Genomic DNA, 20959 nt, shown 5'->3' with positions numbered 1-20959 from the left:
AGAAAAGATTTTTAGCTGTTGCAAAAGGCTGTAGGAAAAAATACACTTCAAAAGTATACTTCTGATTTCCATCGTCTTGCTTTAAAAAATAATGCTTTTTGAATGTCCACAACAGGAACAAAAATTTGTATACGTATGCACACACGCACATTATAGTACGAGTAAGTTAGATTAGTAGTATCATCTTTAAAAAAAAAACCTTCTGCCTTTCAGGCTTGTTTTTTTTGAGAGAATATTCTCAGTCTCCAGTGACATTTTCTTCTTCTCCTACACTTTCAATGTGTGCAGCTCTCAATGACATGCAGGGGATCTACCTTGCTTTTGCCCATCTAGCCTTGTGCAGGGTTTCCACTCCTCCCAAAGCCTCATTTCAACTTTGATTACATCCACATAGTGTACTTGGCCTCCAGAGGTCTCAACTCAAATTTCCTCGATTCTTTGAAATTGCCTGATTTGTTGGATCATGTCTAAGGAAGACCTCAGGCAGACCACCCATCTCAGGTGACTAGCGGGCAGCGCTGTACCCACCAGGTCTGTGATTTCGGCTACAGTCCACCTGGCTGAGAACAGCATGGACTGCGAATGTTCCTCCTCTCCTCCCACACAAGCACACATGACTTTATATCACAGGTGGTCTAAAGAGCACCAACCAGGAGGTATAACTGAGTGTGTGGGCTCTGGTTTCCAGCACAGTCTAAAAACGTAGAGCAGAGGCCTCCCTTACAGTGGGAGCTTCTGCATGCTCTGAGTGACAGCACCACAAGCACACGTGGAATAAAGCACTTCTCTGTAGGACAGCGGGGCAGCAGAGTCTGACGTCACGTTGAGGAAAAGACACCTATGTTTGTCTGAAGCACAAGTGGGAGGTGGGGGAGACAGATATCCAGTCTCACTGCCAGAAGTAGGCAGGGTATCTGTACATGAGAGCTCTGGAGGCCAGCTCCCAGGCCCAGGAACATTAACAGTTTTTCTAAAGAACCTGAAGCTACATTTTGTGACCTAGTCCAAGTGGTTCAGGTCCACCCTCACACTGCCATAACTATGGGTGAAAGCACCTTCAGCACTGGAAACTTCAGAAACAGCAAAAAGAAAAGCATGGATTCCTTCAAAACCACAGGGAAATAAAACCAGGCCAAAAAGACATCCTCCCTCCCATGAGGATTATGAATGGGAGTCAGAGACAGGAACATCATTGCAGAAACCCAGCACAGTGGCAACATAACTGTGAGGCAGACAGAGAAGGCCACACACTGACCCTGGCCAAGTGCAAAGCGGTCAGAAGACCCAGGCATCACCATTGGCCAAAGTCCCCATAACACGAGGCCCTGACATCAAACGGGCTGTGGTTTCACATCGAGACGAGAGCTTCTCTCTAGAGCAAACTCATCTCCGGATGGTGCAGGGCTGCCAGGGTCAAGCTAACCCACAAGCGGCTCTGCTAGAAGCTAAACAGAGAGGACAGGTAGCTCCAAGGATTTTCCAGCCCCACAGAGAGACACACCTAGTGCTCACTGGCGCAGGGACCAGCCACCCACGGACTCCCAGGGGAAACAACATGAACTGGAGAGGCAACTCCTCCCTCCCACAACCCATTTCACTTGTCCCAGCCTGAGTTTCACAGACAGACATCTTCCAGCTCCTGGGCCTCCCTCAGGGTCCACTGTCACCTGGAGAATGTGGCATGACTCAGACAGCAACTTCAGCATTAAACACACGGTGTCCTGGCAGACTAGCCAAGGAAGACAGCATGCATTCAAAAAGCAGGTTCTCCCCCTAACCAGTTCAGAAGCTTTAGGCACCAGTGAGTGAGTGCTCTTGGTTCAGTATTTTTAGTGATTTTACTTGTACATAAAGATCTCTTTCAAGCCTCCATCAGAAAAGGTGGAAAAGCCCTGCCTGGCACTATGGGTCATTTGCATCATGTGAACTTCTGACACAGTACCACAATTAATACTTCCTATGGGTCTGCAACTGGAGTCCTGAACTGCACAGGACAATGTGCACTGGGTGGGGGAAGTGTGGGAGAGGATAAAATCCCTCTGAGACCTTCCAATCCATTACAAAGCCTGGCTTGGTCCCCAAGTGGTCCTATATCTACAGCCTTGCCTCCAGGGGCAGATGAACTCCTACTGTGATCACCTCCCACCATCTGCTTCTTCTCTTGCAGAGAGTTGCTACTGGAGACATTCTGGGAGGTGGGAGAGGAGTGATGACGAGCTCTCTTTTTGCTAAATTTCTTCTTCCTCTTCACTAACAACTTCTTTCAGGTCCTGAGGTCTCTGCTCTGCTCTCTCTTTTACATAGGCTGCCTTGATCTGTTCCAGCTCACACAGCTCTGTCTCCATCTCTTCCCTGTGCATTGTCCGCCGGTTCCTCAGCAGTTTCATGGGGAAGGGATTTAAGTCATTGAAGGCGATGTTCATCAGCTTCCTAAGATGGAAAAAACAGGTCTGGTGAATCCATTTACTGGCAGAGATGGTACCAGATACCCAAGTGTTTTATGGGAATGCAGTTTCCCAGAGCATCCCACTCCGGTGCAGCTTGCTATTCCCTATCCCAGGATGCTGCAAAGTATTATCTCAGATTTCAACTTTCTGAGCTCAAAAGTCACCAAGCAGCAGAGGTCAAAAGGAACCACAGGCAATTCCTTCTTACACTAAACACTGGCCCAGGCAGTGCTTAGRACAGCCTTACACCACACCACCTTCTAACAACAGCAATACCGGTGTGAAGAGATCACCAGTCTGCCAGGAGATGGAGGACTGGAAGCCAACTCTGATGACCTCATGGGGAGGAAGATTCCCTACATTCAGCTCTTCTGATAACAGAAACCTTCCTCTCAAGTGCACGTTGCCATTAAAGCCTGCAAGTGGTGCTGTGTTCCCACATTCCCCAAGAGCTACAGCTGAGAGAAACCCAAAAAACAGCAGTACAAGCCCCAGCTGCTGCAAAAAGGAAGATGGCCCAGACCCAGTGGCTGGCTCTGCTACAGCATGTCTTTGCTCAAGCCAAACAGGCTTGAAGTAACAGCATGAAGGGAAAGTCAAGAAGAGGCATGTTGCCTTCTGTTAAAGGTCTGGTCACAGCTCTCTTTAGGCTGACATAACACATAGGCAAGGATAGTCCAGAGATGGGGATCTGTCTACCACCCACCATCCTACCTGCCATCCACGATCATCCTTGTGAAAAAACGTAGGTACTGGTAGATCTCCACATTGTCATGAATTCTTAAGATTTCCTCCTCATTGTATTTAAAAATCGCAAGAGCGTAGCGGAAAATCACCTGGAGGATTGAAAGGCATTTGAGCAGGCAAAGTATTTGGCAGTGGAGGGACCAGGCCCTCTTGCTATAAAACGTGGGGTGGGAGGACACCACCGTAGTACAGGCTGGATGTAGGGCCCCTACCACTGTCTATAAGCTGCTCTAGGCCAGCTAAAAAAGCATGGAGCTGATCCCAAGGGAATGACCCTCAGAAAGCTGTTTTGCAATCCCAGAGTATAGCAGATCCCCCACAAGGACCACATAGGGATTCCACAAGATTCCTCCAGCTCTTCTGATGCACAGGATCAATGTAAGACTCACACTTTTTGGGTAATGCTAACTCCCTGCACATCTTCTGTTCCCTGCATCTTTCACACTGAGGTGCATGTGGGTTGCAGAGCAGAAGACACSATGGCCTGTCACAGAGCTGTTTCATAGCAGGACTCCATGCTAAATGGTGCCAGGCAGTGTGCACACTGTCAGGGACTATTCTGCCTGTGGGCAGCAAGTACACAGACAACAGAGAGGACTGTAGCGTATCGAGGCACCCCACCGAACAGGGACAGAACAAGAGGCTCAACGCCACGTCTCTTGGACGCATGTGCATGCCCATCATCCTGGTGTCATGTCACAGGGGTGATGCAGATGGGAGGAAGGTCTAGACTTATGTCTGCACCTTAGTTCCCTCATACAAGAAGGCATCCCACACTCGCAGGAGGATGTCGCTGACCAAGCTGTCCACAAAGGCCACCAGAAACCAATTGAAAGTGATGAGGGAGACATCAATCCGGTACTGCTCAAAATGAGCCATGAGGCGAGGCAGCTTCTCTGACAGGAAGTCTTTGAAGACCCTCTGATCTACCTAAAGTTGACAAAGAAGAAACAATGAATATCTGGTAAGAGCAGTCCTGGTGTTGGAGGAAAGGAGTGGTGCAACAGAACAGTGGCCYACGCACACTACAGTACTCACTGGTGCTGCCTTCCCCCTAAACACACCCTAGGAAGGCCAGAGGACCACTTGTCTCCCAACACCTCAAAAGAATTGAGCACTGTACTCATACACTACAGTAGTGCAAGGTGTGGCACTAAAAYAGGGCAGGATACAGGCAGAGATGTGTTCCTCTCACACAGAGGATTGTATTCCTTCCRAACCTCAAAGTCAAGACAGAAAATGCTGCCACATCTCCCTTTATCAGTCTTATTGGGATTTTTTGTAATGTCAGGAGTATCCATATGAATGACAGGGACTAAAAAACCTGCCCGGGTCAGAATGACAGCATGTGGCCCAACAGAGTAAACATCTAGGATTCTTCTGTGACTCGGCAAGCAGGGGCTGATCTCCTCACCTAGCTTCTTTTTGAGGGCTGAGCCCTGCCTGTGTTTCACGTCTGGATGCACGGGCCAAGATAAGGGAGTGCCTCTGATTGGTCCTTGACTCAAGTTTATACAGGCTTCATCTCAAGGAGACTGTGGTTTCATGAGGGGAAGTGCTGAGGAGCAAGACCAGGGTTAGTGCCTTTTCCCTACACTGTATAACTCTACTGCCCCAGCTCTGACAGCCTTTTTAGCTGTGGCACTGCTGTACAAGCCAGATAAGGTGATGGTTTTGGTCTTTAAAACGTGTGAGAGCCAAACCATAACTCTCTCAGCCAGCTCAGAGCTTTGACTTGATCAAGCCAAACCCGCAGAGCATTTGCCATTTTCTCCCTGGCCATCACCACATGCCAAATATTCAGTATTGCTTTCTGAATCCCACTGCCAACACTACCTGCTCCGGATCACTGTGCCATAGACATTTGGCTATCTGCACAGTGATTTGACTGCTTCCCAGGTCTTTGTGAGTTGGCCTGTCCACCAGCACACCACTGTCCCAGTAAACATTAGTCAACCAATTCAGTGGCCCAGTCATCTATTTTGAGCTCAGAACTGTAATCGTTTTCTCTACAAAAAGTAAGGACACCAAAGTCATGGGCAGGCACAGCAGACTGGGCACTGCAAGGTGTTGGTAGCACAGTACACAATTACAATTCCACTGAACTATAAGGAATTTATCTTGGCCTTGTGCTTACTTGAGAGCACTTGGAATATCTGATCCAAGACAACATCCCTTGAAAACTATGACATACAGTGAGTTAGAACCAGGAGGGTGAGTTTTCTCATAAAACAACATTGTACATCAGATGGCCAGAGGGCTTTGTGATCTGTGGGCAACCCCAAAGCCAGAAGTAACACTGCATTTTATCACAAACTGAGGCAAGAGCAATGAATACAAAAGTCTCAGTATTTTCTTCTGTCTGCCGATGGCACTCCAGAGTTGAGGTGTGGTTTCCAAAGACATGCCTGAAGGCTCCAGACTAGCCTCTGTACCTATCAAGGTTTGTCACTTCACCTCTACCGGGCCCTCTTCACAGTTTATAACTGTGCAATTAATGTGCACCTTCCTACTGACTAACCTGACCTCCAAGTGATAGTTCAGTATAGTGGTGCCCAGTTTCCTAGCGCTGGGGATCAATTTTGCTGCTCCTATGTGCACAATGACTGCATACTCTAGAGACCTCCACACCTTAATAATGGGAGGGACTGCACGATGAGGTCATCTGTCCTGTGAGAAATCAGACACACTGCAAGTTGACTGCGTGCTTTTAAACCTTTAGTGTAAAACACTGCATCAAAGTACAAGCAGACGTGAGGGCACCTGGCTCACCTGTGATGTTATCAGTGTGTTGCTGTAGTAGTCTGCAGGCATTAGGTTCTCCACAATATGGACTAGGCACCAGAATGCACTTTCCTCATCTTCCAGTACCAGGAGAGCAACAGCTGCCAATCTGTGATAAACAGGACATCATGAGGCAATAACACTGCAGGAGGAGACACAAGCCAGCACAGGGAAAAAAGAATCCAAGATTCCTCTTGGCAAGTCTCTAGCTCCAAAAGTGCCCAAAATATCATGTGTGGCAGGGCAGTTGGTCAGAGAGGCAGGTGATCTGTTCTGCAAGTTTCTGAAGGCACCAAGGGACTGTGATTTTCTTTCCTGTACGTCACTAGCGTCTGTCAGCAACCAAGAAGCATCAAATGCAGAGGCACTGTGACAAAGCCAGATTACCTCGCTGATAGATTGTCCATGAACCTGCTGCAGATAGCAAAGTGTGCTGCTTTTTGCTATTTCAATACGGGAAAGAGTTCACTCTGTGATAGTCCATTTTACATGACATGGGTCACCTTCTTCCCATCCATCCTTCTACAGTCCTTACCTTCTTCAGCTCTGACTGGCTGAAGCCAGACTGAAAGGGCAAAATCTAACAGTAAGGACTCTCTAAAGTGGAAAATGTCTTTCTGAAGCCCATCCAAAGAGTAAGAGCAATAGCCTACACAGATCTTCCTCACATGAAAATACGCAACCAGAATTTCCTTTCTTGAAGCTAGCACCCAGTGCCACTTTTCCTTTGGCTGCACACCTCTGAGAGGTCTGGTTTCATCTTTTTTGTAATCTTCTTTGGGAAGTGAGAGAGCTTTTAGATCCCCCAAGCCTTTTCTTCTCCAGGCAGAACAAGCCCAGTTTGCTCACCCTCTCCTAATATGTCATGTGCTCCAAATCCCTCATCTCTAACACTTCACAACATTTCCTCCAAGTCTCCTGAGCAAAAAGTGGAATTGCCAGGATGTTCTTCTCCTGAGCACATTAAAACGTGGAAATTTGCCCCCAGCCTTATGCTGTTGTTTTAGGACTGCCTCACCTCACCTTCCATAGCTGTTCCCTCCTGTCATTTAACTATGGGGATCCTGAACAAGTGCATCCTACTGCTTGCTTGATCCCAGCAACAACACTGGGTGAAAAAAAACACCAAATGCAGAAGTCTGCAAGAAAGCACCTAGAGACAGCGCAGATCTTTAGAGAGACAGGAGCCTAGGCTGTGATTCAAGCAATCCCAGAGTATATGTCTACACCTTTTCAGTGCCATCCTGTGCAGAAGCAGCACACCTCACTCCTCACCTGTTCAGTCCCTGGCAGTATCCGATAGCAGGATTGTGCCAGGAGAAAGCCAGCAGCACCCTCCGGAGCTTGGGGATGAGCGGGGAGGTAGGAGAGGAAAAATGTTTGTTGTTGGTCAGTGTGCGAGGCAGGTCAAGCTCAATCTGCCGGCAAGCAGGGTGCTCAGTGCTCTCACTCTGCCTTAGCAACCGCTGGTAGTGGTCAGGAGGGTGGCTGCAGTGTCGACTGACAATCCACCTCCAGACCCGCTGGCGATGTTCCACAGGAATGCCGCTTCGGATCAGGCTCTTCAGCTCCGCAGAGGGGCTCAGCTCTCCAACATTATTCCACCTGTCACGGAGAGGCTTCTCCACTACCTCCTGGCTCCGCAGGTTGTTGGATTTTATCTCCAAGGCTTGGATTTTGGCCAGAAGTTTCCAGTCCTCGACTTCATATTCAGGCACAGTCATAAATCCATACTCATCATACTCACTAGAAGGGTACAAGGCAGAGGTTAATTCAAAGGCCATTTCTGGTACCTGCATCCAGGATCACYCACTGCTTGAGGCCAGGCCAACTAGAGCCTCCCGCTGTGCTCCTGCTGCCCACACCACAGCTCAGATACTCCTCCTTTGCTTCTCCAGTAGCCACAGGTAAGAACCTGCCCACTGCCACCGAGCCTTAGGGACAAATGGGAGCCTGCAGCAATGGTGTAGACACACTGACTCAAGCATGACTTTGTTCAGAGCTACAGTGTGACCTCATCAGTCCCTCTCTGTTCCAGTCTGCTGTCCTACCTCCATAGTGAGTGACTTGCTCTACCTGTGTACCTTCTCCCAACCCTGTCCCAGTACAGCAACAGTTCTGTAGGAAGGGACTGCAAAGGCTTTGGGGCTTCAGGCTAAAGGACAGAGATCCACAGTCCCTTCTGATGTCTCCCTGTACATACTGCAAACTTCCTACTAATCAGAAAACTCCAGGAGTGCTGATAGCAAGGCTCGCTGAGGGTTTGTGCATTACCAGTCCCTGAGCTGGGATGCCTGCAAGACATGATTAGATTCTTGCCAGTGACACCAAGTCTGGTCTTGGAGTCTCATCTCCAAAGCTATCTGGAGAAGTTGGAGCTCAACCAGGTAAATGGAAACCACTACAGAGTTGGGACACTAACTGGGCAAGAAAGCACAAAAACAAATGCAAGGACACAGCCTATGGGACCTCAGCAGGGCTCATGACAGGGCCCCTTGGAGGTCTCCAGTCCTGCTCCCCACTCACCACACAACCATTTCCAGCACTAGATCAGGGCAACCACGGCTTTGTATGGCTGAGTCTAGAAAACACCAAGCAATAGACATCCCACACGTCCCAGGTGACCTCTCCCAGGGTGGCACCACCCTTTACGGAAGCAGTTTATCCTAATGTCCAATGTGAACCTCCCAGGCACTTGGTGGCTGTTTTCTGTTGTTATACTGTCTGCCATTGATAAAAAGAGTTTGGCTGTCATACTTAATTGCCCCTTTCAGCAACAATATGTTGCTATCAGACACTCAGTGGTCTCCTCTCCACCAGACTAAACCAGCTTCCTCCACCTCTCCTCACAGGTCGCGGCTCCAAGWCCCTGCTCTAAAAAAGTCCCTGGCTCATTCTTGCCTGCGCATTGCCCTCCACTGCCAGACTCCTGCAAAGGAGCAAGTGTCCCCATGCTCTTGCCAATTACCTTACAGGGTTCAGGTTAAGACCTTCTTCTTCTCCTTCCTTCACATCCCACTGGAGTGCTTCCTGGATGAGGTTCCTCACCAACTCAGCATGGGAGCTGGGCAGGAGAGGCACAGCCTCCTGCAGCTTCCGCAAGACCATCAGGTATTTGCTCTCCATCTTGCAGTTTTGGGCTTGCAGGCAGGCACACTGAAGAGGAAACAAGAGGGACTGAGCCGGCTCACTGATGCCTGCATTGCCACTGCGCCCTACTGAACTCCTGCACCAGCCCACAGCATCCAGCCCTAAGGACTCCCACCGTTCTGAGCGACATGTCACTGGTACTAGGGCTGCTGACCCCAGATCCCCAGTCTGCATCCAAAGTGAACAACCCTGAACAGCAAGGCCCCAGAAAGCACATTAACAGTTTTATACAGCCAGGGGAACTGCAGTCATGGGTGAACAACCCTGGATTAAGGCCATTGAGCAAACACAAGCTGCAGTAGTGAGCATGCAATGGAAGTTGCTTGTTGAGTGGAAAAACTACTACAGCATCACATACATTAGCTACTACATTGCAACAGTGAGTGRCCCTATCTCAGCCAGCACAAACGAACAGCTGTCATTCCAGCTGAGTTCTCTGCAGGTTTTCCCCTGCTCCTCAGACAATTTCTCTACCCCTTTGTGAGCTCTATCCTGACAAAGTACCCTGCTGCACGGACAGAGCTGGGATCATGCCATTTCCAGGACACACAGTAGCACCACAGACAACACAGACACATGCCCCTCAGCAACACCAGTCCAATGATCCTTGTATACAACATTTTTCAGCACAGGAGGCCCCACTGAGTTCAAACAGAGGCAAACAGCATCCCTCTCACCACCATACTCTTGGGCTACGCAAACCAAAAAAGCAGTGGGAAGTATTAAAATCCCCACTCCACAACTGGGGCACTGCAGCCACACAGGTGATAGGACTCACCACTGTCTCACAGGAAGCACAGTGAAGACCCCTGCTCAGCGTGAAGCAACAGTTGAAAACAAAAACAAAAGAGAAATCACAGAAAGTATTAGGCTGCATATAGAGGGGACAAAAAGAAGCATGGGATACTGTAGCACGACCACTTTCGTCAGGGTTTTGCCTCACATTGAGCATGTTGATCTAATTACTTCTCTTCTGAAGGTTACAGCAGCTGTGGGATCAGAACAGGAGAGTAAGCACAGTTTGGAGTATAGAAAGTTTCAGAGGACTAAGAAGCAAGATATATAAGAACTGCAATAACACTTCAGAAGCAGCTATTTGCCCTGGTCCAGAATCCAAGACTGTAKAGATATCCTCTGAAACCCAGGAGGGACAATCCAGGGAAAATCCACAGAACGAATGTCAGGGAAGTGTTTCTGGACTAGAACGTAGCACACCTCCAGGCAGGGATTAGACAAGTCTGAGGGTAGCCAGGTTGTGCACACTTACAAAGCTAGAAATAACATGAGAGCTTAATAAAACATATGAACTAGATGCAGATCCTGTGAGTGCTGCCACCTGACAGTGCTGGGCCTAGTCTAAAAATCTAGATTAGATGGAGCCAGGGCTCAAATCAGCCTGGCAGCTCCTAGGAAACATTTCTGATTCCATAAGCATAGTGTTGCTATTTTATTTTTATCCAAACCCACAGCTGAAATCCAGAAGCTTGAGGTATGTTTCACCATCCCTAAGAATGAGCTTTGCAGGTATTTTACTGAAGAATGAAAATGATCATATCTAATTTGGGAGCAACTCAATGCAGAGAAATGGACACACTGAAAAACAATCTTGTGAAGAAAGCTTCTTCCTGACGTGTTTCAGATCAAAGCCCTTTTCATTGCCTGCTTGGAAAGTATTAAATCAATAACATTCAGCTCTCTCCAAGGGAAAAGAGTTACTGTGCCTCACCTTCATCAGAAGTGCTTTCTCATTCTCAGCAACACTTGTCCAGAGTCGAGTAACCTGGTGGATCTCTGAGTTCAGAAACTGGTTCTGTGTTTTGTATGCATCAATATCATCCTGCCACAAAGCAAAATAGTCACATAAGGGGAGCTCTTCAGGGGCTTGGAATTCCCTCCCAGTTCAGTTTTTAAATACCAAGAGGGATGTCAGGCATGGAGTGCATTATGGACAAGAAAATACCTCAGCAGTTTCACATTCTGCAGAGAAGACATTTCTCCCCAGGACAAATACTACCTCCAAAGGAAATCACTAAATAGGTGTGGCACGTCTAAAGGAGATATGTGGAATATGTTTCATGCACCTCATATACACCCTTAGAAAACACAGAGAGATGATATAGATATAGATATATAAAGCTACAGAAGCACCTAAATAAAATGAAGAATATTTATTTCCTAAGATCTGATGTGAATTTCAGCCCCACAGCTGGCAGTAAACAAACACTTTCCCACAACATGATAAGTGGCTCCTCTGGCAATTCTCTACCTCATGCTAGTTGTCCATTATAACAGTGCATACACTCACACCATAACAGGCTGGATTTGAAAGAAACATGATGTGTTGGGAAACTGTTTACAAGTGGGAAACACATGAACAGAGCTAGATAGGGCAGCAAGGGATACTGCAGCTGTGAAACAAAACAAGAGCGAACAAAGAGGCAGGCACTGAAGGATGAGACCAAGTCAAACAAAACAGACACTGGGCTGAAGCTGAAACTGACCTAGATGCTTTTGAGCACCCCCTCGGTATCAGGCCAGCCCCTTCCAGCCTGCCTCTGATTCAGAGACACATGGAGCAACTAGCAGAAATACTTCCCATGCTTCCCAGAAGGAACACCCTCCCACTGAACCAGGGAGTACAGAAATGGGAACCGAGTGACCTGTGCCGTTCCACACACCTTCAAGTGCTGAATCTCCTCCTGCTGTTTATACAACGTTTCTACAGTGATAGTGTTGGTTTCCTGCAGGGGATCAGAGAGCTCTCGGGCCATCTGCTCTGTCAAGGCCATGATGACTTGCTGTTTGGCATGGTTCTTTTCCATCAGAAGCTGCACATGCTCTTTGAGTTCCTGGATGTGGCTCTCTCTCAGGGTTACTGTCTGCTCCAGCTCCTTCTTTTCTTTTTCAAGAGCTTCCAGTCGACTGGTTAGATCTGCAATTTGTCTCACTTTGTGGCGCACCAGCTCCAGCCTGTCCTTATCCTCCGCTGCAGTGAGGTACATGTTGGACACTCGCTTCTCCTGTTGGGCTGCCTCCAGAGCTTTGTGGAGAAGTTTAACCAGCTCCTGGGAAGGGAATGCGAAGCCATCACATTACAGTAATGCACAGGGCACTGGCCACACAGACTCCATTGACAGTAAGTAAAAGAAAACAGCTAAACATCCTCAGGATCTAGACATTGACTCTTTTCAGAAGCAAAACTGAATCACTGTACTTACCTGCTAGAGAAGCTCTGCTGTCAGAGCTGGCCCTGAGAGGTCTCTGCAGCAGGCAACAGGTGACTAAACTTTAGGCAGATTGCTAATGGGGGAGTTGCTGCTCACATTGCCTAACTTCTGGCTTTCTACAGTCATCTCTTCTGTGAGGCCCAGCAGAGACAAGAGAATCTGGAGATCTGATTAGCAGTATGGCAGAATGGGAGGGAGGGGAATAATGAAATCTGCATTATCTGTGCTACCAGACAGAAACTGATGTATCCATTTTAACTTTTCCTCTGCCGGAATCCTCCCTCACTCCATCCCACATGAAAGCATAAAAACTTGCTCCAGCAGCATGCTGCTGATTTAATCTCAGCCATTTAAGGAAGCAAAACCAGGATGTAATTGATTACCCACCATGGGACCTGGCTCTCCTGTTTCTTCTGCTGGAAGAGTTACCAACATCATTAGTGGGGAGCCTTCCATTATTACACGCTACCAGAGAACAGCAGCACCATCCAGGAGAGACAGCCCTTGCAGGGAACAATGTGTGGGATTTCTGCAGTCAGATCATCTCTTAATGGTGGAGCACTGTTCAGAAACACATGATCTGCTGCAACCAGCATAACTCAAAAAGGCATTTCTGCCAGCATCACTGTAACAGTCCGGCACTGTACTTCAGCCACACTCCAAGCAGTAGAGCTGCACCAGCATGAAACTTGCAGAATGCCCTTGGATTTACTCTTCCTCCCTTTTCCAGCCTGTCTGCTGGATGTGCTTCCTAGCAACAGCTGAAGCACACTTTCCATTCTCCCTTGCACTGGACACAGTCAGGCAGAACAGCTCCATGTACAACGGAGTAACACCAGGAACTTCAACTGCCCTTCCCCCCGCCTCAGTGAGTGCCACCTAAGCATTTCTCAGCCTAATAGCAAGATTTAGGGAGTCCCTGTGAGCAGTTTCAAGGTCGCGTCCTTAGGAGCAGCAGGGTCCTAGGCCACACTCACCTTCTGTGACTTGACTTCTTCCGTGAGTGTCAGGATCTGTTGCTGTAGGACACCCACTTTATCCATTGGGCTCCTCTCCTGGTGTAGCTCTTCAGCCAAGCCTGGGAAGCCACTGTTCATCCACTTGGCCTTCCTAGCCCAGTTCAATCTGGGCTCTATCCTCACATCCTCCAGAGTCCCCTGCTTAACTGAAGGGAAAAAGGGTGATTTACATAGAACTGGCTTGCTACTATGGACTCCTGTGTCTTGCTATGGGGGAGATTCACAACAGCTCAGCCTAGAAGGCAGGCACACAAGACAAGGAAAACTGATCTGCTGGGATCCACAGGGCTGGAGCAAAGACAGTAGGGAATAGCCGCAGGTATCCCCCATATAAACAAGTTTATGGTATTTTACGGCACCTGTCTACCTACCCTGCACTTCATCTATCTGTCTTGCAGCAAATGCAAATTAGCATCAGTGGAGAGCAAAGGCTGAACCCAGCAGCTCCACTGCATGCTTGGGAAGAGAGGGTTGAAGAGGATGTGACTGTGCATCAATTTAACTTCTATTTTGAAGAAATACCAGAATGGGCTGGCACCATGGGTGCTATTTTTCCCTCTGCAGTAGGTTCCAGAGGTAGGAGATGCAACAGATCCAGCTTGAAGCAGAGTCATTCCTGCATAAGCAACACAGGAAGGGACCTGAGACAATATGATAAGGTTTTTCACGTCCCAAGAGGACTTACCACCTTCTCCCTCCCTTTTCTGCTAGGCCTGACGCACCACTAGAAGGGTTTATATTCAGAACACTTCGCACAGAGCAGTGACAGGCACCTGCACACCCTGCCTCCATTTTTGCCTCTTGCTCCTCATCCGGGTTCCCGGGATGCTCCTGGAATTCATCAAAACTAAAGACATTCCCATTGTTCCCCCAGAGCTGCTTGGAGCCACAGATATTGTAGACAGTGTTTCTGAAACAAGAAGAAATCAAAGACAGCCTAGTGAATAGGAGAAGTCAGGGTCACTGCAGCCAGCAACTTCAGACTATTCAGTGCCTCACTGAACTTTCTGCTTTGCCAAGGGTCTGTGCTCAGTGGACCAGGACTACTTGTGTATTGTCTCTCAGAAGAAGAAAATTTCCCACCCCTCCTCCCAAAACCCATCTCCTCTATGTGCTAAGAAACTGAACTGTTCATTGAATTGTTGGAGCTGAGGAGAGCAAAGTCTTCACTGGTGTGAATCAAGAAGGTGCCACAAAATCAGCACCAGTGTAGCAACATGAATCAGCTGGTGATCTTCCCACCAGTCCTTGAGTCCTGTACATGAAGGCACCAGGATGGACAGAGGCATCAAAGGTAACAGCAGATCAACCAATCAGCCACACTCTTTTCCTCCTTCTCTCAGTTTCCTTAGGTCACTGCTGAACTTCCCTGCTACCAACAAAAGCCCAGCTCTGTACGACACAGCCAAAACTGCCACAATGATCATACATGAAGCCGCCACTCGTCCTGTGCCCTGGACCACATGCTACAACAAGCTCAGTAAACTTTGATGCAGTAGAGAGATTCAGGAACAGAACTACAATCACACCTAGAATCAGTCCATCACAGACCGTTTGTTACAGCTGCCGCTTTCAGATATTATCAGGAGAATTAAGAGATTACTTTACAGCATCATGTAGAACCACCAATATTTGAGTGTTTTCTGCAAAACCTCTACAAGAAAGCAAGACTGTGCCTATTTCTATACAAGTCTTTTTCCTTCCCCTCCAGTGTTATCTATCAGCTAAAAGAAAACAAGCCCCTTGTTTGGATTTCTGGAAAAGGCTTGTTGTCAGCTACTTCCTGACTGTAAACAAAGGTGGTGTTTAGATATTGCTCTCCTTTTCCCTTGTTACTGTGAGACTCTGCAGCAGAAAAGCAGCCATTTCTGACCACAAGGAACCTAGTGGCACATAAAATCAGCAGACCTCCATTTCCTGTAGTCTGCAGTGGGTAATCAGCCAATGCAACTTTCCTCACTTTCACCACCACAAGCTACACTGCTTTTCTTCTGAGACAGCAGCAACTCAGGGATCAGATGAACTTAATCAGAATCCAACAAATTGCGCTCATGAAAGCCCAGTCATGACAGTGATAGAGCCTTCACAAATGTTCAGAGAGTCAAGTGTGCAGTACAATTTGAAACTGAAAAGAGGCAAAGGTTATTCAAACCAGCAAACGAAAGGCTGAGGAGGAGATATGGTTATAGTGTCTTTAAACGAAGTGAGGAGGAGGAAAGAATGCATAGCCTGCAATATAATACACCTGGCTGTGATCCTCTTCAGTCCCATGCAGGATTTTTCTTCCTATCAGCATCAGCTCAAAGCCTTAGTAGTGGTGGTACAAAATGAGAAAAAAACACTCCTCCAAAAACATTTGGCAGGTGCCAGTCTACCATACCCGTGACTACTTACATACTTAGAGTTATTAAATAACTGGCTGGGTTAGACTTAAGAAGATACCAACTGGGGTTGTCTTTGTGCAACTGAAATTGCCAAAATCTCATGATTTATGGCCTCAACCATGCCGCACACTGCAAGTGCACATAGGGTGCCACTGGAGGCAGTGAGACTATTCAGATGCTTGAAGTTCAGCTTAGGGTAACAAGCTATGTAGTGTCAGGGCCATATCACAGGCTCAAGGGCCTTGTGCCTGGAATTTCTGCTTTGCATAGTGCACATCTGCATAGTGCATTTGCATAGTGCAAGGCCCTTTGAAAACAGTGGAAAGAGCTAATGGACTTCTATCACTAGCCTACAGAGTACACCTGAACCTGCCCATGTGCCCTTCCAAAAGTGATGTGGAGACACACCACAGCACGCATGCAGATCACCACCTGTGTCGAAGAAAGCTTAACCAAGCTCTAGGCCTGCTGCTATGATCTCTGCTAAGAGTGCTAGATGATGTGAAATGAATTGAAACAGGGAGACATGACAGAGCTTCCTGCAGGAAGTTTACATTCATGTAGAATAACCTTCATACAGCCGCATGGTTCTTCCACCCAGGCAAACATCCCATTTCACACAATACAGATGACAGGAGAGGAAGGAACAAAGTGGCAGGCTAACATGTCAGCTGCACTGCAGTTTGCTTTGTGTACTTACTGTATCTCTGTCCAGGGGTGCTTAAGGGAGATGTTCTGCAAAGCAGTAGATGTTTGGGGTGCAGGCAAAGAGGCTGCCTTTAAACCCACCGCTTCTGTTGGTGTTTTGACTGGAGGCAAAAAGTCTTCACTGTCAACAACATCTACATAAAAATGAACCAGAACACAAAAGCAAGTGAGCAAGACAAACTTCCACTGGACTTAGGCTCCTTCATGTGACTTAGAAGCCACATTTTCTTACAGGTCAAAGTTCGGTGTACAATAAGCCAGTGGAAGAACGATAGCAAACCAGGTTTTCTTATTTTTAGATCAAATTACAGAAGGTTCTATGTACAAACACATTCATCTCTTCAGGGACAGTCAAGTGACCACAACCATTTGCATATTACAACGACTAACTCTTAAACTTTAACCTCCTAAAGGAATAAGGAAGAGAGCTGTTACTGCTCCCGCCCCTCCTTCCCAAGCAATATTTGATAGTTCTAGCATGTAGATAACACTCCCACAAACACATTTTATTGACGTATTATTGCCTACCACAGTGGAATGCCAAGATAATCAGAACTTTTTAAAGCAACCACTTTTGGGAGGAGTGGAGGGTTGTTTGTTTCAAAGAAAACGTGCACCTAGCCATAGCTAAGCAGGTGGATACCCCATCTGTACCATGCACTGAACCACCACTGTGTGCACTCACATTTCTGGCAACATACATCCTTATCCCCCCATCCCCACAGAATAACTTGTTTGCCGTAAGCTTCACTGACCTGGCAAGAGGAAGGGGACACACCAAATATGCAGGCCTGGCACATGAGGAAAATCAAAAGGGAATCCATGGAAAGATACCTGAGCATCTCAGGCATTATCCTGAGCTCATCCGCAGATGAGATGTGGATCAGCAGAAAGCCTGTTCACACTCATCCATAATAAGGCCAGAAATTCCACATATCGATCCCTGCACTGACAATTGGCACCTGCATTGAAAAACCTGGCCAGTACCTCTGCCCACTTACTGATGAGGTACACCATTCACGACTGAGGGCTGAAAGCAAAAGAAAGGCTGACATAGGTGACACCTACTTGTTCTGCCAAGAGGTGGTTCATTCACAAGCTGGGAGCTGCCCACAGGAAATCTGCTCTGAGCATTGCAAAATTCCCAACGTCTCATTTGTAGCTGCTGCAGCCAGTACATCATTGCCTGTTTGCTGATTGCCTAACATAACACAAAAGAGGAAGGGGGAGGAGGAGGATCTCATCAGCATGAGGCACATCCCGAAGGGCTGATCATCACTTTGCTGCCCCAATCAGCAAAAATAAAGGTCCAACTGTGTCATGCCTATGCTGCACCTTCTGATCTTAACCCTGATTTGGGACAGTGGAGTAAATTCAGTGTGGTCTCAGTCATAGGACCTCAGCGGGCAGCTGATCTCATTTTACCAGTTTTGTGGTTCACTATGCTCCAAGGCTAAGAGAAAATGGCAAGTTTACTTTAGCTGAGGATCACTCATGGAACTCTCTTAACAGATACTTTCACAGAGATAAATAGCTAGCAAAGGTTCCTGCTGAAGCAACCATTTGATAAAGCAAAACACAGTTCTGTTCAGCAAGGTACGTGTGGATTGCAGGACTCCTGCTTGATTTTAATTCAGCACCCAATTCACCTTTTAATCCCACTGTGTTAAAAAACAACCTTTTCACAGCAAGTGGAGTTACAGTCTTGCAGAAGCAGTGCAAGCAATTTATGAACAAAAGGTAACAGTCTAGGCTGGCACTAAAGTGAAACTCAAGCAGGGTTGTCTTAGAAGAGGYTTGTCCATCCTAACTGGGAATGTTTCATAACAGCCCCCAGAAGAAGATATTGCCCCTTACCTTCAAAGTAAAAATTCTGTTTCGTGTTCTGATCTCAAAAATCCCTTCCCCATTTTCTGACTTGCAGTCAAGGCTGGCACTGGAGAGATCGATAGTCCCCAAAGGGTTGACATCCTGTGCAGTTCTGTAGTACAGTAAGTGACATTTGTTTTCATCGTAAAAGAACCAGCGAGACTTCCAAGTCTTGATGGGCCCCTTGATGCCCAGTTTATTTAAATAGCCGCAGAGTGTTTTTCTGGGTTTTTCTCTACTGGGTTTCAGCTGTACAGTTTCCAGTTCTTCAGGAGAGGACAGCATGTCTTTCTCTTTTGCTGAGGCTCCATTGCTGGTGTTACTGTCTGGATTTGACTCTGCTAATTTGTCTGGAATTCCTTCAAGGGAACATGTTACACTTTCTGGTCCTTTTTTCATCTCTTTCGGGAAATATTTATATGCAGAACTGAAATGAAGCAGGAAACTCACTAGGCAAATGAGTAACAGCAGATCCCAACTATTTCATCATTATTACAGAACCTGCAGCAGACAAAAAATGAGGAATAAGCTCAGGCCTAGTGTATGACAAAAACCATTCCCTGGCTTTCAAACTACCCAGCCAATATTACTGATTTGGTCATCACTCCATCCCTTCCTGGGCTCAGATGACATCTACATATCTGTTTTCTTCCTTTTTCATTCCTAAATCAGCTTGGACTAGCAGCCAAGAACCAGTATCACATCCTTTGGGGTGAAAAATAAATACAGTCTGTGGACATACAAAATAAATAGCAACAACTGGGGCATTTGAAGCAATAGACAACAAAGTAAAGTAACAGTTGCAGAAAAACACACCAAGGCAACAAGCTCTGTGGGGACACATATGCAGGTCAGGAGATTTGAGATATGAATATCCTGACATTTGCCCCACATGTGCAGCTAATATTTTAAACCATGTTTTCTGGAGAAAAATCAAGCCTAATGCAGCATCCTAATAAATCATTTGTGTCAGTTGAAGACTGCTGTTGAAAAGTCTGCACGTTATCTGATAGGGCTCCATCCAGCAGGCCTCATCTGATGGATTATTGACTTGGATGCTCAATGGCCAAAGTCCCCTGCTGGTTCATAATGTACATAATTTATAAGACAGTCACAGAAAAATGAGGCTGGAAGGGATGTGTAGCAGTCTCTAGTCCAATACCCCACTCAGAGAAAGGGTCAACTTCAAAGCTAGATCAGGCTACTCTGGGTCACATTCAATTGAATTTGAGCATATCCAAGGATGGAGATCCTGGGCACCTGCTCAAGTACTTAATCATATGGTAGGCATGATGCTTCACTCAGAGCTGCCACCAGTGACACCGGTGACCCTTGTATAAAAAAAACTAACATCCCAGACAAATACCTATGAATGATTTTCTTTTTTTAAGTAAAAACATAGTTTAAATCTCAGTAAATGAAAAGACTACCAGAGCCATCAGTTCTGATACTAACGTAAGCAAATACATTGTTCCAATATTAAGTCAGCAAGAATCAAACTGCAGCCACAAAACCATTGAACAAGACAGCCAGCTATATGAGAACAACAGGTAAATGGAGAATAATACAGCTGAGATTATGTGAGCACACTGACATGTTGCCCAAACTCCCACTTTTAGGAACAACCTATCCTCATGACTGAAAGAATGTTTATATTTCCTAGTGCTGGCTAAACCCCATCAACTTTATTGCTGCCTCAACTTGTTCCCCATTTGTTTTCTAGAGAACTATACACAGTGCTCCCTTTTTTGGAAAGATACTGAATTTCCTTTAGTCTGTTCCTCTGAAATCCATCCATCCTGCTGCCAAATACACTCACAAATGCCAGTAACAGGCACATTTCACAGAGGTGCAGCTTCAGCTAAACTTCTGAAACACCCGAAAGCTTCATTTCTGAGTTAATTTTGTCCTGCATAAAGGAACTATCACTGAGGGAAGGAGCAGTCTGAAAGCTCCCTAACAGACCCTGGGGCTTTCATGGCAATACAAGCATAAAAACCTCCCGTATTTCTCTGCCCAAAGACCCCAACACACATCCACCACCTGCCAGCGTGACAATCAAAGAACAATTTGGGTTCAAGAACCAAGTAATAAGGGATCACGTCCGACCTGCATTGCAAAGTATTCTAAAGGGGATCTCCTTCAGTTACCTCACCTCCTTCAGAGGAGCCGAGAGACGATGCAGACACCCACAGCCGGGCAACCACAGCCTTGGAAACAAACCCAACAGCAACACAAGAGGGGCTTCTGCCTCAGGCTTCCCTAGGTCTGCCTGCTGTTGGGGCACAGTTTGAAAGAGACATTTAAGCAAAAGCAGCGCTGACACAGATTTAACAATGAAAAAGGGAAGATGGGAATGGCTGGTACGAGGGCAGTCCACACGCCGGCGCCTCCCCCCCAGCCCGGCCGTGCCCGCTGGGGCGCTGGAGCCTGGCACCGAGCTGCACCGCCGGCACCGGGGGACACTAGCTCCACTGTACACCCGGCCCGGGTGGGGGGACCCCAGTGCCAAGCTAGGCAGCGGGGGGGGAGGGAGGGGTACCTGCTGCAGCTGCACGGCCGCGGGCCACGCCGGGGACCGACCGACCGACCGATCGCCCCCTGCCGCCGCCGCCGCCGCCGCC

General features: G+C 47.3%; 1 protein-coding gene across 10 annotated transcripts in view; it reads right to left on the bottom strand.

Annotated features, from left to right (window-relative positions):
- Positions 1–1819: 1819 nt before the first annotated feature.
- TBC1D2 (TBC1 domain family member 2) overlaps positions 1820–20959 on the bottom strand; it is a 20391-nt gene continuing 1251 nt past the window's right edge. For 2 of the 10 annotated variants that reach the window (XM_026085212.1, XM_026085214.1), the window contains exons 2-15: positions 20491–20610; positions 18324–18836; positions 17535–17667; positions 16459–16600; positions 14148–14284; positions 13333–13520; positions 11807–12193; positions 10855–10965; positions 8947–9134; positions 7254–7724; positions 5967–6087; positions 3939–4124; positions 3162–3283; positions 1820–2430 (exon numbers count right to left, since the gene is read on the bottom strand). In XM_026085212.1, the coding sequence (XP_025940997.1) occupies positions 2229–2430; positions 3162–3283; positions 3939–4124; positions 5967–6087; positions 7254–7724; positions 8947–9134; positions 10855–10965; positions 11807–12193; positions 13333–13520; positions 14148–14284; positions 16459–16600; positions 17535–17667; positions 18324–18734 (2799 nt within the window). In that variant the 5' untranslated portion in view covers positions 18735–18836; positions 20491–20610 and the 3' untranslated portion in view covers positions 1820–2228. The other 8 variants (XM_026085213.1, XM_026085216.1, XM_026085217.1 and 5 more) reach the window with 8 other exon arrangements.

This window comes from Apteryx rowi, unplaced genomic scaffold (assembly GCF_003343035.1).
Source record: "Apteryx rowi isolate R43461 unplaced genomic scaffold, aptRow1 scaffold_661, whole genome shotgun sequence".
Classification (NCBI taxonomy): domain Eukaryota; kingdom Metazoa; phylum Chordata; class Aves; order Apterygiformes; family Apterygidae; genus Apteryx; species Apteryx rowi.
This window is presented reverse-complemented; position numbering and strand designations above follow the sequence as displayed.